Raw genomic sequence first — 18,531 nt, forward strand, 5'->3', positions numbered from 1 at the left:
TAAGAGCTTTAGTTTCAGCTCTTACTTTTAGCTCTTACTGGATCCACCTGAGTTCATTTTTATGTGATGTGAAGAAGGGATCCAACCTCATTCTTAAGTAAAATGCTCTGTCTTCTGAATTAGTGGGTTATAGAGACGGAGACTTACTGTGGAGACTTGGTTTCTGAGATCTTTGGGGGCCGACTAGGCAAAGCTGGGAATCCATAAGGGCAGACTGCCTCAGCTCTGCTCCTACGGCCTTTCAGTGGACCGAATTGGACCCACTGTTTATCTGGGACAGTTTTCCTCCCATAAAGCAGACTGATTATGGACTTAATCATATGTACAAAATATCTTCAACCCGTAGACTAGCGTTCAGCTGAATAACTGGGAACTCGGATGTAGCCCGGTCGATACATAAAATGGGCCTTCCCAGTCCGCGACTTGTCAGCCTGGCCCCCGTGTACATCTCCTTAGAGCTTAGTTGATTTCTAAGCAAGGACAGTAACAAAGAGTCCCCCCTGATGTGCTACGTCCGCCCTGCACACAACTGAAAACACATCAGCCTTTTCTGCAGAAGAGGGTACACACTGTGTGAGTGATTTGTACTCTTCTTGTCTTCTGTGATATCCTGTCACTTAAATTTTTTTAATGTTTTTACTTATTTTTGAGAGAGAGAGAGAGAGAGAGAGAGACAGAGCACGAGTGGGGGAGGGGCAGAGAGAGAGGGAGACAGAATCCCAAGCAGGCTTCAGGCTCTAAGCTGTCAGCACAGAGCCCGACACGGGGTCTGAACCCACAAACCACAAGATTGTGACTTGAGCCGAAGTGGGACGCTCAACCGACTGAGTCACCCAGGGGCCCCTCCTGTAACTTAAATACAGTGATACAAAGTTTTTTAATGTCTGTTATGACAGAGAATAAGAAGGAAGAAAATATAAATAGTTGCTTTAACATATGTACAGACACAAAATAAAAAAGGACTATTCCCATTACAGTGCTCGTTCCTCCGACGGGTCACGTAGCTGTAGCTGCATTTATTTTCCTGAGTGGAGGCTATCACTACACATGACATAATCTCGAGTCAAGGCACAGAGTCCAGTACCGAGCATTTCGAGATTGAAAACCTTAAACGTGGTCTCCAGTGTGTGCTTTTTAGTCTCTCCCACATCTCCGGAGTGCCAGACTCCTCTGCCCCTTGAGTCCTGAGGTCCGGGCCCGGCTGCTTTTGCTAACAGTGGTTTTCCCTCTAGCAAAGCACTCTTGAAATAGTTGGTTGTTTTTTTTTTTTACTTTAAAGTTTTTTTTTTTTTTTAAGTTTATTTATTCATTTTGACAGAGAGAGAGAGAGAGCAAACAGAGGAGGGACAGAGAGAGGGAGAGAGAACCCCGGGCAGGTTCTGCCCTGTTAGCGCAGAGCCTGATGTGGGGCTTGAACTCAAACTGCGAGATCATGACCTAAGCTGAAATTAAGAGTCGGACACTTAACTGACTGAGCCACCCAAGTGCCCCACTGTTGTAGGACTTTTACCTAAATGCCCGAGGTTCGTTGTCCCGCTGCTTTGAAGATGAAGAAGTGGGCACTGAATGAGCAGCAGGAGCAAGTTGACTGGGGGTAAGATCAGAAAGGAAGAATGGTAGGAAAGCCGCCTTTACAGAGAGGACATTGGAAAGTGAATGGCCGCGACTGTAGGCGAGGGTCCTCGTTTTATAAGGTTCTGGTCACCGCCCCCCTCTCAGGTCCTACCCTTGCTGGCTGGATAAGTCAAGGTGCTGCGTTGTCCAGTTCTGATTGGCCCGATTCCTCTGTGTGAGGGGTGGTCTGTGGGCACATCTTTTCCTTACGGGTCACACCTAAAAGTAAGTCTGCGACTTACTTTTTAGTCAGGTCTTGAGTCAGATTCCTGAGGGGAACCTGAGGGGGAGCCGGTGGGGTCTGTTACATTCTTAAGCGGAACCTTAACGCCTGAGGGGGTTTGCTGTGGTCAGACACTCCCAACACTGTTCCAGAAGATGTGTTTTCTTCCCTACCGGGGGACCTCAGGTCCTAATCTTTCCTTCTCTGCCTACTGAATCCTACCCAGCTTCTCCTATTGTACCACTCCTGAAATAGTTGTAATCTTCCAAGAAGAAAACCTTGGTATGTCAGTGTTTATGTTTACAAGGTAAAATGAATATCTCTTTTGCTCCCAAGGCACTTACCCGTCTTCAGTTTAGTGAGCGAGTAAGTGTGTATTTACCTGTTTACCTCTTTATCCTTGTTAGATTGTAATACCACTTGAGAACAGAAACTATCTTTGTTTTTTTTTTTCAACGTTTATTTATTATTGAGAGACAGAGACAGAGCATGAGCAGGGCAGGGGCAGAGAGAGGGGGAGACACAGAATCTGAAGCAGGCTCCAGGCTCCGAGCTGTCGGCACAGAACCCTACACGGGGCTCCAACCCATGAACTGTGAGATCATGACCTGAGCTGTCAGCACAGAGCCCGACCCACAAACTGCAAGATCATGAACTGAACAGAAGTCGGATGCCTAACTGACTGAGCCACCCACGCACCCCGTTTTTTGTGTTTTTTAAAGAGTGCTTAGTAAAGCGCTTTACGCGGTATTTTTTCAATGGATATTTATTTGTTGAACGAATGCTGAAAAATAAACCCTTCTTATTAAAGAAACATATTCCTTCAAAACAACATCTCCCTGTTTTCCCTCCCTGTCCCCATCCCTCGCTTTCCTTTCCCATCCCTCTCTCCCTCTCCAGCCCTCTGCTATTGAGAATCTCCTGGGTATCCAACAGTGTGTTAGGAACACGATAGCGAGCAAGCATTGTGTCCTCATAGCTTCTGCTGAATATGCTGACAAGGTTCAATGACAGGGTCCTCTTTAAACTTTGTTAGTTAAAGTGATTATGCTCTTTACAGTAAACTCGAAACAAATAGGTGTGTGACATTTGCTTTTTTCCTTAATCCTCCGTGTTAGGCCCCAGAGGTGTCCGTTTTATGGTTTGGTGTGTATCCTTCTCGTCCTGAATATCTACCTGTGTAACATTTGTCTAGTATTAAAAAAAACTACCTATTTTTAGCCTAACGATATATTGCTCATATCTTTACATACCCATGCCATATAGATCTAACTCATTTTTAATGACTGAATTATATTCCATTTTATGCCTATTATATTCCATTTTTTGTTTTTGTTTTTGGCGTGGGGCTCGATCTCATGATTGTGAGTTGTGAGATCCTGACCTGAGCTGAAATCCGACGGTTAACTGACTGAGCCACCCGGGCGCCCTATGTGCCTGTATCTTAACTTAATCCAACTCATTCTGTTGGCGGTCAGGTAGATTTTTTAAATGGCTTTTTGCTATTACAGTTCTCATACGTATCTATTTTTTGTTTATTTATTTGTACTTCTACTAGCCTTTTTTGAGGCATGGATTATCACGAGCGAGGTTCGTGGGATGTTGGGTGTTCACCCAAGATTGGGGAAGTTACACTGTTCGCTAAGAATCATAATTGCACATTTTTCATGCCTTTGCATTTATGTTTTATTTTTTTCTTTTCCACCATCCCAGCAAGTCTAGAAAAATTTGAAATTCCAGTAAAAATTCGTTTGAGCCCTGAACCGTGGACCCCCGAAACTGGCCTGGTGACAGACGCCTTCAAGCTGAAACGCAAAGAGCTTAAAACACATTACCAGGCGGACATTGAGCGGATGTACGGAAGAAAGTAGTTCTTCTCTCTCAGCACGGTTTGCTACAGGGAGCTCAGATCAAATAGGAAAATACTTGAAGCGCGTGTCTCCAGCTGTGAGGCAAACCCCATTCTTCGTATTAAAGCCTAAACTGTTACTTCTCATGACGTCGCCATTTTTACTGACAGGATTAGTAAAACATTAAGACAGCAAACTGGTGTCTGCCTCTTCTTTCTTGCCCCTTTCCAACTTACCACCTAGGACTGCACTTGTCAGCATGAGGACTTTCCGAATCATTTTGGGGAACGGTGATTTTAAAACCTCAAGTTTTTAAACATGATTTATATGTTCTGTATAATGTTGAGTTTGTAACTTTTTAAAGTTTGGATGTATAGAGGGATAAATAGGAAATATAAGAATTGGTTATTTGGGGGGCTTTTTTACTTACAGTATTTAAAAATGCAAGGGTATGGATGTGAAATTATGTAAATTCAGACGCTTATGAATCAAATCATTGTTGAACAAAAGATTTGTTGCTGTGTAATTATTGTCTTGTATGCATTTGAGAGAAATAAATATACCCACGCTTATGTTTTGAGAAATTGAGACCTTGTGAATATGTGCGTGGCAGCGTCTTCTTTATGTATTTATTTTTTATTAGGGAAACAACGCAGTTTGGTTGGTGCTGCATGAAACGAAATAGCACTAGGGCGTTAGGTTCAGTAGCAAAGAAGAAAACACGGCAGATGTAGCACCAGTGGATAATTAGCGTCCAGTAGCTGATGCTCAGAATGTTCGGGGTCTTCTAGGTAGCTTCGAAAATAGGAAGATACCTTAGCTGGGTTTTTTTGTTTTTGTTTTTTTTTTAAGAGTTGGAAGCAATCCTAGAAATTGGGGTGGAATTTAAAACACAAAGCATAGAAACCTATCGACCATATGTACGCTGAGTTGTCTGTATTTACAGCACATCAATCCTGGGAGATTATTCTGTCCACTTCTGGACTTTGAGTCGAGATGTGTAATCCTGTCTCATTGCAAAATTAGGATGTTTTTCCTCTTGATAGTTTGCACTGGTTGTGTGTGTGTGTGTGTGTGTGTGTGTGTGTGTGTGTGTCTGTTGGCAGCTTATTAAAAAAGCACCTTACCCTTCCTGTGAAACAGAAACTGAGAACATGTAGAATGCTTCTGATACTGGCATTCTGACTAAGATACAGGAGAATTTAATTCACTTTATACCGAGGTGACTTAAGATTTAATTTGTAGGTGTTTATGTTACTGTAGGAGTTATTTATGATTCCAAAAACAGTGCTTGTATGATAACATAGTCTTTTCGTGTGTGTTGCTTGCCTAGTGTTTGTTATTTGAGCATTTATCAAGAGTAATATTGCACCAACGAAGGAAGAGGTGTTCAAGACAAAAAAAACATAGGTACCATGGTTTTTTTTTTTTTTTTAATGTTATATTGGTTATTTTCTTGTTTCTCAGTTACTTTAGGCATCAAAAGACAAAGAAAAAAGAAGAAAAAGTTCTGAATGCAGATCTGTGTAGCATAGTGGGAGTGTTGAGACCCAGGGCCATGTAGCTTTTGGTCATGTCACATACACGTCATGTTTGGAGATACTGCAATACGGTGTTGTGTTTTGAACTTTTTTCTTGTATTTGTGTCTATTTGTGTTATGTTTGGAGTGCATTTCTCCTTGTCATAGTTTAAATTTTCATAAAGTTTGGGAAAATTGCCAAGAAGTTAAACCATGAAAGAAATGAAATGGAACATATCAGGATGTTGGGAATCTAAAAATGAAAGTCAGGGTGGGTGGAGAATTTGTTTCTGATGCTTGATCTTTAGTATTATTATTTGCTTTCAAATGACTTGAAGTTGTATTTAGAAAAAAAGGTTCAGTGCTTCAAAGGAGAGAGAACAATATAATTGTGACTTGAAACAGCTTCAGGTGACTGTGCAGCTTACCCCTGATTCAGAATAAAAGTTGTTTCTTTTCGGAAGCATCGATGAAGGCTGGTTTAATCTGCATCTACTTCCATTTTTCTTCCATTTTTTATGATTCCTTTGAATCCTAAAATCCCAGATGCCGGGTGTCATGCCACAGCAGAATGTGAAATTAAGTGAGGAGAATCCACTTTCAAACAAATGACTCTGTGATATATTTTAAAAATGATATATTTTAATATCACCCTTTCAAAAAGAACCAGTTGGTGTAAAAACCAAAACAAAAACCCAACAACGAAAATTTTGTTATAGAAAATACCGGCTTAGCCAAAAGATGCCTGGGGAGAAAAACTTTGAAGAATTTCAAAATAAGTTGCTAAATCCAATACATCTGAAAATAGACCATAGACCCTGAAAGAATGATTCCAAAGAACTTGTTTTCTGGAAGGAAGTTACAACAGAATTCTTCAGCCTTTCCTGTTACAGTAAGTGGAGGGGTTTCTAGAGGGCAGATTTGTGGCTAACTCCACTCCTCCTCTCGCCCGGCTTCCGCAACCTCTCCTGCTGGGATTTTTCAGCTGCAATTAAACAGGTTTTTACAACAGAACAAAACTGAAAGTGGCCTCTACTTTATGAGTACTGCTTGTTTTTAAATAATGGATCTGATATCCATGGTGTTCTCTAAAGCTTGCAATTTTTTCAGCCATGTTTAAAAAAAAGATTATCCTGGAGTAACTTTTTGCTGGTAAAATCACAACATTTTACAGTTTTTAAGCAGTTACTCCCTGTGATACAACTTTAAAACGACAAAAAAAATCTCTGTGTGTGAGTTCTTTCTTTTGTAAGAGTATTAGGTACATCAGTGATGTTTTAAAGGGGATTCACTTTTAACAGTATACATATTGGGCCACACTGAAATGTAATGTGTCCTTTCTCTATACTTAACAGTTGGTTCTTCACTGCGAGTTCATTTTCTGTGTATTCTTGGTTATTGCTGTTTTCCGCCCGGGGAAGTGTACATCATAAGCAACATAGCTTCATGGTACAGACTATTCATTTGTAACTTGATACGAAGTTTGAAGAATAAAGATAAGTAAAAACTTTCTGATATTAAAACTCAACATTTTGTTTTATTCAAAAAAACTATAATAAAGTCAAACGTTAATTGACAGTCCTGAAATACTTGTTGAAAAAGGAGTTTGGAGAATTTTCTTTCTTGGCCTAGCCAATCCATTTGAAGGGAACTAAGAAACATTTTTTTTTAAGTGTTTATTTTTGAGAAAGAGAGAGTGTGAGCGGGGGAGGGTCAGAGAGTGAGAGGGACACAGAATCCGAAGCAGCTCCAGGCTCCGAGCTGTCAGCACAGAGACCAACGCAGGGCTTGAACCCACAGACCGGCAAGATCATGACCTGAGCCGAAGTTGGACCCTGAACCCACTGAGCCACCCAGGCGCCCTGGGAATTTTTTAATCTTAGAAATTCTGCTCTTAATTGACTTTGTTTCCTATAGCATTCTTCTGTTCTCCCCTTCTCTCACCCTTCCTGATGCCTCCTTTCCATTATGGTTTTGACTCCGCAGAAGGTGGTACTGATAAAATGTTTTCTACACTTAGAATATTCACATAGCATGACGTGTTGAATTAGAGATGATAAAATTTGTGTGTGGGGGGTGGGGATTAAAAGCAATGTGGCATAAATCAAGGTTTTATGCCAACATTTAATCCTGTAATGGAAGAATTCCATCCTGCCATGATGTCTCAGAGACCAACCCCTCCCTGTCTTCAGCGGCCACTTGATGTTTGTTTCTGATGAAACCCCAGGTATGTGGACCTTTAGGCTAACGTAGCACTTCTATAAAAGCAGGTGGTTGTATGGAATCCTGCAACTGTAACAAAAAGGATCTAGCAGCTTCATTGTGTTTTGCATCAACTTAGATATATAATGGTGCCTCATTTCTCTGTCATCAACTTGGCTCATATTGTTATTTTAAACATTAGTCGCTTAATACCACACTAACACCTATAACTTTAGGATAATACGGTAGGTTGATATTGTCATGGAAAGATTCTTCTGATTACCATCTAGGTACACATGTACAGTCTGACTTAAGTAATACATTATCAGTCTGACCGCCTCCCGCCCCCCAAACAAAACCAAAACTTGTCTCTGGTTCTAATCTGTCTACTTACAAGCATGTATGCTCCAAGGGCACTTCTGTTTGGAAATCCCCTCTAACTGCAGGCTCTTAATAATGGTCCATGGTTCTCTGAGTGGGCATTCTGTAACTTTTCTTGAGGGAATCAAATGTTAACAAAATTATAACCACAATGCATGTCTGTGTCTGCGTCTAATGTTACATGCATTTTGCTAGTTCTGACTTTTGAAAACACTTTCCAGCAAACTCCCATTAACATCCTTGTTTACGGATACCTTTGAATAATACTGTTGACTTGGTGGGATTCATAAGGACGCAACTTTTCCATTTGGCGATGCCTTGTTAATCCTCGTTTCTTTGTGGAGAAAAATGACTCTCCTGCGTGAGTTCTAGGTTATGCAATAAGATGTGTCCAATTGAAGCTTTTCCTGAACGGATTACTGTACAGAAATAAGGTATCATTTCCAATAGTTTTTCGATGCTGAAAGTTCTTCTGCAGTGAGTGCTTTTTAAGATTCTCTCTTTAGAACGTGTCCTCTGGAAAGAGAGGGTTGAGTTGCACGTTTACCCCACTGCCTGCCCTCACAGGGTTTCTTCATAGAAATCTCCGTGTGAGCTTTTCTGTTTAATCAAAGGCAAGACACAAGTGAAGATTTTCCTACGATTTCCTACATTTGTGGAGTCTCTCCAGTGTAAATGCTTTGATGTTGACTAAAAGACGCCTTATAGCTAAAGATTTCCCCAGTTTTTCACATTTTTTTAACTTGCATGAATGCTCACATGTTGGGCGAGGAAGGGGCAGTCCCTAAAGACTATCGTATTTTACAACCCGAGGATTTCCTACCTGTTTAATTTTCCACATGGTAAGCCAGGAGTACTCTAACTTTTTGATCTCAGGACCTCTTTACAATCTGAAAGAAATTACAAAATTATCGAGGACCCTGGAAAACTGACTTATGTGGCTTACATCTCAGTATTTTAAAATCACAGACTTTTTCTTTCAAAAGTGTCTGTGCTTTACTATGAAGCCTGGAGAGTTTTAAAATCCTTCACTTTAGGGGCGCCTGGGTGGCTCAGTCGGTTAAGCATCTGACTTCAGCTCAGGTCGTGACCTCGCGGTTCCCGGGTTCAGGCCCCGTGTTGGGCTCTGTGCCGACAGCCTGGAGCCTGCTTTGAATTCTCTCTCTCTCTCTCTCTCTCTCTCTCTCTCTGCCCCTCCCCCACTCACGCTGTGTCTCTCTCAAAAATAAACATTAACATTATTAATATTAAAAAATTAAAAAAAAATTATTCATTTTAGTTTTCCCGAATGACCATAGTCCTGTTAAGAATTTTTAAGTGTGAGGCAGGAGTCAGGGGGTCATGGGGAGGGGTGTATATGTACCTCCTCCCATCCCTGACCTGACTTCCCACTGGGGAGAAACATCGTAGCTGTGAAATATTTGCTCTGGGATACCACACAGTTCCCTGGCCTTCATCAACACAGGAATGAAAAAACCTACCACTATGTGGCCCAAATCATTTGATGCCCCAGATTTCCAAATTTTATTTATAAAAGCCTATAGTTCCAATGCCCTTAACGCTTTGTTTACTCTCATGGCCGTATTCTGGATGTTGTCAGCCCTCAGAAGGACCCAGTGTCTGAAATGAAGACTGAAGGTCAGAGGAGATGAGTGGATGGCTTTAACAGGAGGTCTGGTGGGGATCAGGGGATGGGCACTCAGGCTGGGTTGGACAAAGACTGTGAAGTTGTTTATAGTAACCGTCAATTGGAAACACCCTGACTGCCCTAATTCTAAGCAGTCAGGAACACGCATTTGATTGATCATACAGGCAACTTCTTATATCATGAGGATTATTTCCTATTATGAATTATTTAGGGGAAGAAAGTTGGAATCAAAATTAAGAGGCACTTCAGGTCAAAATTGTGTGTGTGTGTGTGTGTGTGTGCAAGAAATGCGCCAACTTGGTGGTTGTGAAATTGCAGCTAACTTGTTTTTCTCCTTATGTGTTTCTTCACTAATTTTTTTTACAATGGCATTACTACTATCATAAAAAAATCCAAATTTGTGCGAATAGTTTAAACCTTCTTTATTTTTTCTTATCCCAGCAAAATCAAGAATTTTTAAAGCTTTTTATTGTAATTACTTTTAAGTTTATTTTGAGAAAGAGAGAAAATCCCAAGTAGGCTCCGCACTGTCAGTGCTGAGCCTGACGTGGGGCTCGATCCCATGATTGTGAGATCGTGACCTGAGCTGAAATCAAGAGTCAGATACTGAACCAACTGAGCCACCCAGGTGCCCCTATATATAATTTTTTTTAATTTAGAGAGTTTGGGAGAGGGGCAGAGAGAGAGAGAGAGAGAGAACCCAAGTAGACTCCATGCTCTGCATGGACTCAGGGTTCCATCCCATGACCCTGGGATCACATGACCTGACGCTCAACCCATTGAGCCACCTAAGGAGCCCCCCAAATCAATGATTTTTCAGAAAAAAATGTCATGTTTTGGCAAAAACCAGAAATTTCTTTATTTTGTAATCTCATTGTATCTATATCAGCGTACCGGTTTCCTGGGGCCGCCGTCACAGAATACCACAAAGTGGGTGACTTACGACAAGAGAATCTGTTCCTTCCCGGTTCTGGAGGCCAGAACTCTGAAGCCAAGTTATGCTAGCCTGGCCATGTTCCTTCTGGAACCTGTCAGAGAACTCTTCCTTGCCTCTTTCCAGCCGCTGGTGGCTGGCCATGACGTTTGGCCTTCTCTGGCGTGTAGATTCATCTCTCCAAACCTGCACATGTCATTTTGTCTGTCTTCACACCGTCCTCCTTCTGTGTGCATCTGTACGTCCAAACGTCTCCTGTCTGTAAGGACACGGTCAGATTCGGGCCCACCCGAGTGACCTTATCTTAACCTGATCATCTGCAAAAACCCTCCCTCCAAATAAGGTCCCATTCTGAGCTGCGAGGAGTTAGGACTTCAAGATATGTTTTATTTATTTATTTATTTATTTATTTATATTTATTTATTATTTATTTATGTATTTATTTATTTTCGCGGGGGGAGGACCCAATTCAACTCATAACCCATTTTTTTGAAAGCGTTCTTCAAATTATACTCTTGCTTATCAAATTTGTTCTCTTTGTTCTATCTTTATAATACCCTATTTGAGTATCGCTTTATCTTCTTGCATCAAAAGTCTTTCCTTCCCTGTTTTGTATCTTTATTTCCACATTATCCATCCTCTCGGTGACTGCTTTAATATTCAATTTGAATTTGCCTATTTACGTGGAACTTTTGTTTCCATACAGCTCTTTTCAAACATTTTTACGTATATTTAATAGATGTGTCCCCTTTTTAATGTAGCACTTTATCAGTATCCGGTCAGATGGTATACATTTTTTTCAGACAACTCATTTACAAAAATGTAAATAATTGACTAATCTTTTGAAACAGCTTTCTTGAGAAATGGAAAATTCAGAGAGGCGCTTGCCTCTGATCTTTTTTTTTTTTTAAGTTATTTTTATTTATTTTGAGAGAGAGAGAGAGAGAGCAAGCAGGGGAGAGGCAGTGAGAGGGAGGGAGAGAGAATCTGAAGCAGGCTCCATGCTGTCAGCACAGAGCCTGAGGTGGGGCTCGAACTCACGAACCATGAGATCATGACCCGCTGAGCCACCCAGGCACCCCCTTTCCTCTGATCTTCTTCCTGAAAGCTGCTCAGTTTATCTTTGCCTTTTTGTGTTGTTTTTGGACGATTTCCTGATTCTGGTTCTTGCCACGGGGTGCCATGCCTGTCACCCCTCCTCTCTGCTTCAAGGCAGTGTCATCCCTATGGGAGGATTGCACCAATGTCCTTTAGAGACGTGGCCTGTGGCTCTGTCCCTGTTGGCACACGCTTTAAAAACCAAAACAAAACTTGTATTTGGAAGCAACTTCAGTCATAAAGATTGATATCCTAGGTGTTAAAGGATTGCTTAGTTAACATAGGGAATGGGTGCTCGTTATAAAATTTCTAGCAATTCAGAAAAATACACTAAAAATGAAAATCCTTCTTATACAGAGTTTTTAGGGAGCTTGTAATGGGCTGAGTTACAACTGCCCACAATCCATGCACAGAAGCCCTGAACTGACCTCAGGACCTCAGAGACAGGTATTTGGAGACAGGGCTTTTAAAGCTGTAATTCAGTGAGGGGCACCTGGTGGGTCAGTCGGTTGAGCGTCCGACTTTGGCTCAGGTCATGGATCTTGTGGCTCGTGAGTTCAAGCCCCGCGTCGGGCTCTGTGCCGACAGCTCGGAGCCTGGAGCCTGCTTCGGATTCTGCGTCCCCCTCTCTCTCTGCCCTTCCCCCGCTCACACTCTGTCTAAAATAAACATTTAAAAAAATTAAAAAAAAAATAAATAAAAATGTAATTCAATGAAAACAAGGCCCTTAGAGGGAGCACTAACCCAAAATGGATTAGTTGCCCTTGTAAGAAAGGGGTTGGGACCGAGATGCACAAAGCACACCGTGACAAGACAAGCAGAAGGAGAAACTAACGCGGCCAACACATTCATCTCAGCCTTCCAGGGGCACCTGGGCGGCTCAGTCAGTTAAGCGTCCGACTTCCGCTCAGGTCATGATCTCACCGTCTGTGAGTTCGAGCCCCGCGTTGGGCTCTGTGCTGACAGCTCAGAGCCTGGAGCCTGCTTCTGATTCTGTGTCTCCCTCTCTCTCTGCCCCTCCCCTGCTCATGCTCTGTCTCTCTCTCTCTCTCTCTGTCAAAAATAAATAAACATTAAAAAAAAATCTCAGCCTTCCAGCCTCCAGAATTGGGACAAAACGGATTTTTATTGTGTAAGGGTCCCAGTGTGTGGTATGTGTTATAACAGTCCTAGCAGACAATACACAACAAAGTTGGACCATGGTGTCTATTGTGTAACTCGCCTTTTTTTTCATTGATACATTGGGTATCTTCCTGTGTCAGAATGCAGAAATTGACCTAAAAAAACTGATCTTTTTAATGGCTACACAGTTTTCCGTAGTATGGTTGTATTAATCGTGTCAATGTACTTCATCATGCTTTCATTACAAGGCATCTACGTTACTCCAGTGTTTGCCACTAGATTCAATGTGACCACAAAGAGCCCTTAGTCACAATTTTGGGCATACGTGGAACCCGCTAGAGCAAACCTTGGAAGTTTTGCAAGCTATCCAACTGTTACTTTGTTTTGAACGTATCTATCTGGACTCCTGGGGTAAATTTCAGTTCCCGAGGACACAGGGGGCTTTGGCAATTCTTACATTCCACAGGTCTAGCATACTATTCTTTCTTCTAGGAGGTTCTGAGTAAGTGTTGGCTATAGTATCATTTTCACGAATTAGCCTTGAGTCCAGGTTAAAATGCAGGGAACAAGGAGAAAGACGGCGTGCAATGCGATCTGTTGGGATTTGGGTCACACGTTCCCTCCCTCCCTCCCTCCCTCCCTTTTCTCCTTGTTTATAAATAATAATTTCATATGCCTCTTGAGTCACTTGTGAAATTCTTTTGCTCTGTCCTTTCCCAGGGATACACTAATAATGAACGAAATAAAAATGAAAACAGTCCCATTTATCAAACAGACGTGCAGGCGTTTGCTGGGGGCCTCACGGCAGCCTTGCCTTTGTGGATCTTGCCTCCCTCCTCCGCGGCGTTGACAGGAAGCAGCAGGGGCTGTGGGGGGGTAACCGATGCCGTGTCTGCGACAATGGTCTGCCACCCATTCCCCTCCTGTGAATCACCAGCCCTGTGATGCCGTCCACCGTGTATGCTGACGCGCCCCAGCCCCGCGGCTTCCTGTCTTCCCAAAGTGACGATGGAGCCTTTCTCCTAAAGAACCCTGGGAACCTGGTCGATCAGGACATGCTATGTTCACAGGTGGAGGAAGTGACGGACCCAGACTCACCGCAACAAGATACCCACGGACAACGGTCACTGGTGCGCCCTTGATGTCAAAATTGACTATGGATGTGGGGAGAAGAAGATGGCTTTTGGAGGTCAATAGTGGGAACGAGAATTGCTTTTTTGAATTTCCTGATGGGTCTCCTCTTACCGCCCCCCCCCCCCCCCCCCCGCCGCCAAGTCCTTCCTCTTTATTTCTTCTGCTTTAAAGATACAGGAACACGATGTCCCTTTTTATTAGAAACACCTCTTGAGAAACCATGCTCTGGAAGACGCTAACGATTCTCACGCTTGTGAGTCCTGGAAAAATAATTCTCCTATTAGTTAACACTGAGAACTTGCCACGTGTGGGGTGCACGTTACCTCCACGACTCCCCATGACAGTGCCACAAAGACGGGTGTCCCTAGCCGCCCTGCTCGACAGATGACGAAGCTGAGGCTTCCACCGGTTAAATGAGCGACAGACGTGCGTCAGGAACCCAGGCGGTCTGAGGCACAGCGCAAACTGGTGTGTCGATTCCGATCTCCTGGACGCCAGACTCGCTTGGTGTGTGCCTGCAGGGTCGTTCCGAGCTGTCCTGCTGGTCCTGCCTTGTCGACCGGCTATCCTTACCCCAACCTCTCATCCCTCCCTGCCCCACTACCTTAGTGGCTCCTGCGGCTCACCTGGGCTCCCGCCCTCGCCTGTCTGAGTCTGGGCTGGAGTCCGAGCATAGCACTGACCGTCTGCTCTGGACAGTCAGTGAAGTGAGGACAACTCAGCGGATGGCTTACTGCGCGCCTGGCTCTGTACCGGGTGCTTTATACGTGCCCGGGTGGAAATGACCACGCTGGATGTGTAACAGCAGGGACATTGCCATATGCCTCGGACAGAGTTTTGTTAACTCTGGCTGAGAGTAGGCAACCTAGGTATCCTGTTCCTGACATGGAAGTCGTGCCATTAATTTCTCTTTCCCTTTGCGTGTGAAAATTACGACCCTGTTTTCCATCCAACAGTTTCCTTTTTCTCTTTCTTTTAAAAAAAAAAATTTTTTTTTTAATGTTTGTTTATTTTTGAGACAGAGAGAGACAGAGCATGAACGGGGGAGGGGCAGAGAGAGAGGGAGACACAGAATCCGAAACGGGCTCCAGGCTCTGAGCCGTCAGCCCAGAGCCCGACGCGGGGCTCGAACTCACGGACTGCGAGATCGTGACCTGAGCCGGAGTCGGCCGCTCAACCGACTGAGCCACCCAGGCGCCCCTCCTTCTTCCTTTTAAAAAATAGCTTTATTGAAGTATCATTTATACACCAGAGAATTCACTTATGTTAAGTGTGTCATTTAGTGATTTTTAGTGAATTCATAGAGTTGGGCAACCATCGCCAGCCACAGTCCAGTTCTCGAACATTTCCTTTACCCCCCCAAGGGTGCCTCAGGTCCATTGAAAAATCACTCTGGGGGTTCCTCTTGCCCCCTCCTGCCCTCTGCTCTGGACTTTTAAACGATTTCCCAGGGAGGGAGGAGAATTTTCCCTGTGGACCCCCGGGGCCTTCTTTCTCTGTTAGCTCTAGCCGGGGTGTGTGACATATCTGCTCGGGGCCTGGATGTTGGTTCTCCTAAGCAGGTGGCTTCTGATTGATGTCGGCTCCCCCAGGGGACCCTCAGACACCTGCAGCCACTCCCCTGACAGCCTCGTCCACAGCCTCCAATACGGGGGCTCCTATGGGAACAAGGACCCCCGCCATAGCCCCAGCGGGAATACCACCCTCTCTCCCTGGCCTCTCTGTGAGGCCTTTCCACCTCGATGGGGAGATCCTGGGGGAGGAGAAGAGAGCCGGCATGTCCTCAGCTACTCCTGGCAGCCTTCCCGGGACCCACAGTTAGCCCAGACCTCCCCACCCTGCCCATCTCCGCCGGGGGGTAACGGTGGTAGGTGGGGTTGCTTCCATGGCTTCTCCTGACTCAAGAGGTGGTATTGTCATCTTCCCGTTGTCCCTCTTCAGGTCGCAGTGCCCCTGGGGTGCTTTGCCACTCCGCTGCTGAGTGGGGGTGCTGGTGAGGTATCAGGACACCGGCCACCTCGTCTCGGGGGACAGTCTAGCGACGGCTTGCCAGGTTCCTCCCTCTCTTCGTGAGGACCCTCAGCCCCAGTGGGATGAGGGAGTGATGGATTTGGGGACCAAGGGCGCTGTGAACGAACTGGGCCCCAGCACCAACCAGCCGTGTGATACATGGCTTCTCTCTCCCAGGCTGACTTTCCTGGACATACTAAGAGCAGACCACTGCTTGTGAGGACTCCATCAGGTACCACATAGAGGGACTTCTAGCAGCGTCTGGAAGACATCCGTGCTAGAGACACGGTAGTTGGACCTGAATCTATGCAGTTCGCACGGCCCTCTTCCGGACTGGATTCTGTCCTAGAGCCTTGCTTCTCTCCCCATTGGTCAGAATCCTACACATCTTCCAAGGCGGAATTGAAAACTCTCCTCACTCCCCGAACCTTCGTTCCCACCTCTGCCTTCTCACCGGCTTGTCCTCCTTCTTTGACCCTTTTTTCTCTTCCCATTTCTCTTTTGCCAAAAGTCCTATTACCTGCTCCTGGATCCGTGGATGAGACCTGTTCTCGTCTCTTTTCTGTCTTTTTTGTTTCGTTTTGCTTTTAATCTCTTGAGTTTGGGACCTGACTTTTGGGAAGTCCTGTGGATTTTCTTTTCCGAACCGTCGTAATGAACTTTCTGTTTGCAATCGTTTACAAGTTGTCGATAGCTCTTATTTTGGTCTATGATTTTCTTCTTTCTTCACATAGCATCCTATTTTTGTTTTCTGGGTACGGTTGCTAATTAGAGTTTTCGTTTTTTGAGTTCTTGTCTCTAACCCAATTTTTCTTTACAGCGGTGGGAGTCATTTAAAAAATGGTCTCCGGGGGCACCTGGCCGGCTTAGTTGGTGGAGCATGTGACTCTTGATCTCAGGGTATGGGTTCAAGCCCCACGTTAGGGGTAGAGAGAACTGAAAAATAATAAAAATAAAAAAAAGGTCTTAAAATAAAGTTGTCTTTATCCTGAAATGTCATCCTTGTGCCCATTCAGATTGGAGTGTGAGGCAATAAAAAGGTCCTGTATGTGGGCAGGACCCGTCAACTGGAGGGGCTTGCCTCTGCAAGGTTGAAGGCATCTTAAATGCTGGAATGCAGATATGTTTCTAGTGGTGCCATTTGGTTTGTTTTGAGGAGTCCCCTCTAATGATTAAGTTGGGGCATGGGGAGGGTGGGGGCTATGTTCGGAGTGAGCACAGTGGGCAGACCAGCTGTTCCTTGTACGCACCTTCATTTCACTACCTCATCATCCTTGCTGTGTCTGAGTCCTGAGCCACATCAGAGGGTTTGGCTGTTTTTCTGGAATGTATTCCACATAGACTCTAGGTTGTGATTTCCTTTGATATTCATTTTAACAGCACCCCCATCCAGCCTCTGTTTTCCAGACATTTGTTGAATTCATCTCAACAATAGCCCTTCTTGTATTTTCTTTACTGTCGTGGGCTTATGTTCTTTAAAATTCTCTTGCTACCATTGAATGGGAACTCAGGAGAGGGAGGCATTAAACACACATATTCAATCCTCCATCGAGATGGGAATTCCTACTTTCTCTCCTCGCTATTTAATTAACTATTCAAATCAGGATAGTTTTCTCTTTGTGGGACTCAATTTCTAAAAATGTAAAACTGGATTATAATCTAGAATGGGGAGGGGCGCCTGGGTGGCTCAGTGGCTTAAGCATCTGGCTCTTGGTTCCGGCTCAGGTCACGATCTCATGGTCCATGAGTTCAAGCCCCACATGGGACTCTGGGCTGACAGTGCAGAGCCTGCTTGGAATTGTCTCTCTCTCTCTCTCTCTCTCTCCCTCCCTCCCTCTCTCAAATAAACTTAAAAAAAAAAAACAGAATTGGGGAGGGATCATGTTTGATTCTTTATTTCGTGGAGCCTAGCCCAGTATGTTTTATGTGATATGTGCTCAACATGTATTTATCGATCGCGTCAGCTTTAACATGGAAACCTGCCAATTTTCTGCCTGTTTCACATTTTTATCTGTCCTTACTAGTGTAATTTCGCATAGAATGGACTCACAGATCTGGGGAGCCATTTGGATCTCCCTTTTATGGCCTTTTATATTTTTAGTCTTGACTCTGCTCTTCTGCTAGCTTTGAAAGTGATAAGATTCATATTCTGTAACATGTCTTCAAAGTTATCGTCCTCTTAGCTTACTTTCCTTCCAGGGAAAAGCATCTAGTTATCCCTTAATCTCTCGTTCTTGTTTTGTTACTGGGGACAGTAGGTTATTTCCTCCACAAGTTCCAGAGTTTTCTGAGTTGGGGGGGGCACCCTTCCCTCCTTCCGCATGGCTGTGAACGAGTGTGTCCCCTCCACGCGCCCTGGCTTACTCTGGACATTTTTCCGCTCAAAAGAAAACTAAATTGGTGGTTTAATCTCATCCAAATAAAGACCATCAAGCGGAGCAGCGTGATATGGTCCTTAAATCCCACAGGTCATGTTTCTGGCAAAGAGCCGTGTCCTGCAACCATCATTCCCATGATGTCCAGCTTACGCATCATCTAATGCATGCCATTCTCTCGGTCTTGGAATGTTCCAGCTTAATTAACATTGGAGGCAAAACAGTCTGTCTTCTACATCGCAAAGAGTTTTAAAGTACATCATGGAGACTTTTTCTCATCAAGGCTGTAGAGGAAGAGAAATGGCCTGCCCTGCCCTCCCACCTCCCGCCCCCAGGGGGAGACAGCTGGTCCAGGATGGAATCAGCTCAGGAGGAAAGCTGGAAGTGATGTTTCATACTTGGGAAAATTCACTGCAATAT

General features: G+C 44.1%; 1 protein-coding gene across 3 annotated transcripts in view; it reads left to right on the forward strand.

Annotated features, from left to right (window-relative positions):
* ACSL3 (acyl-CoA synthetase long chain family member 3) overlaps positions 1 to 4,277 on the forward strand; it is a 74,733-nt gene extending 70,456 nt beyond the window's left edge. For all 3 annotated transcript variants that reach the window (XM_030325272.1, XM_030325271.1, XM_030325273.1), the window contains one exon: positions 3,551 to 4,277. In XM_030325272.1, the coding sequence (XP_030181132.1) occupies positions 3,551 to 3,708 (158 nt within the window). In that variant the 3' untranslated portion in view covers positions 3,709 to 4,277. The remainder of the gene's footprint in view (positions 1 to 3,550) is intronic.
* Positions 4,278 to 18,531: the final 14,254 nt, after the last annotated feature.

The sequence above is a fragment of the Lynx canadensis genome, chromosome C1 (assembly GCF_007474595.2).
Source record: "Lynx canadensis isolate LIC74 chromosome C1, mLynCan4.pri.v2, whole genome shotgun sequence".
NCBI classification, from domain to species: domain Eukaryota; kingdom Metazoa; phylum Chordata; class Mammalia; order Carnivora; family Felidae; genus Lynx; species Lynx canadensis.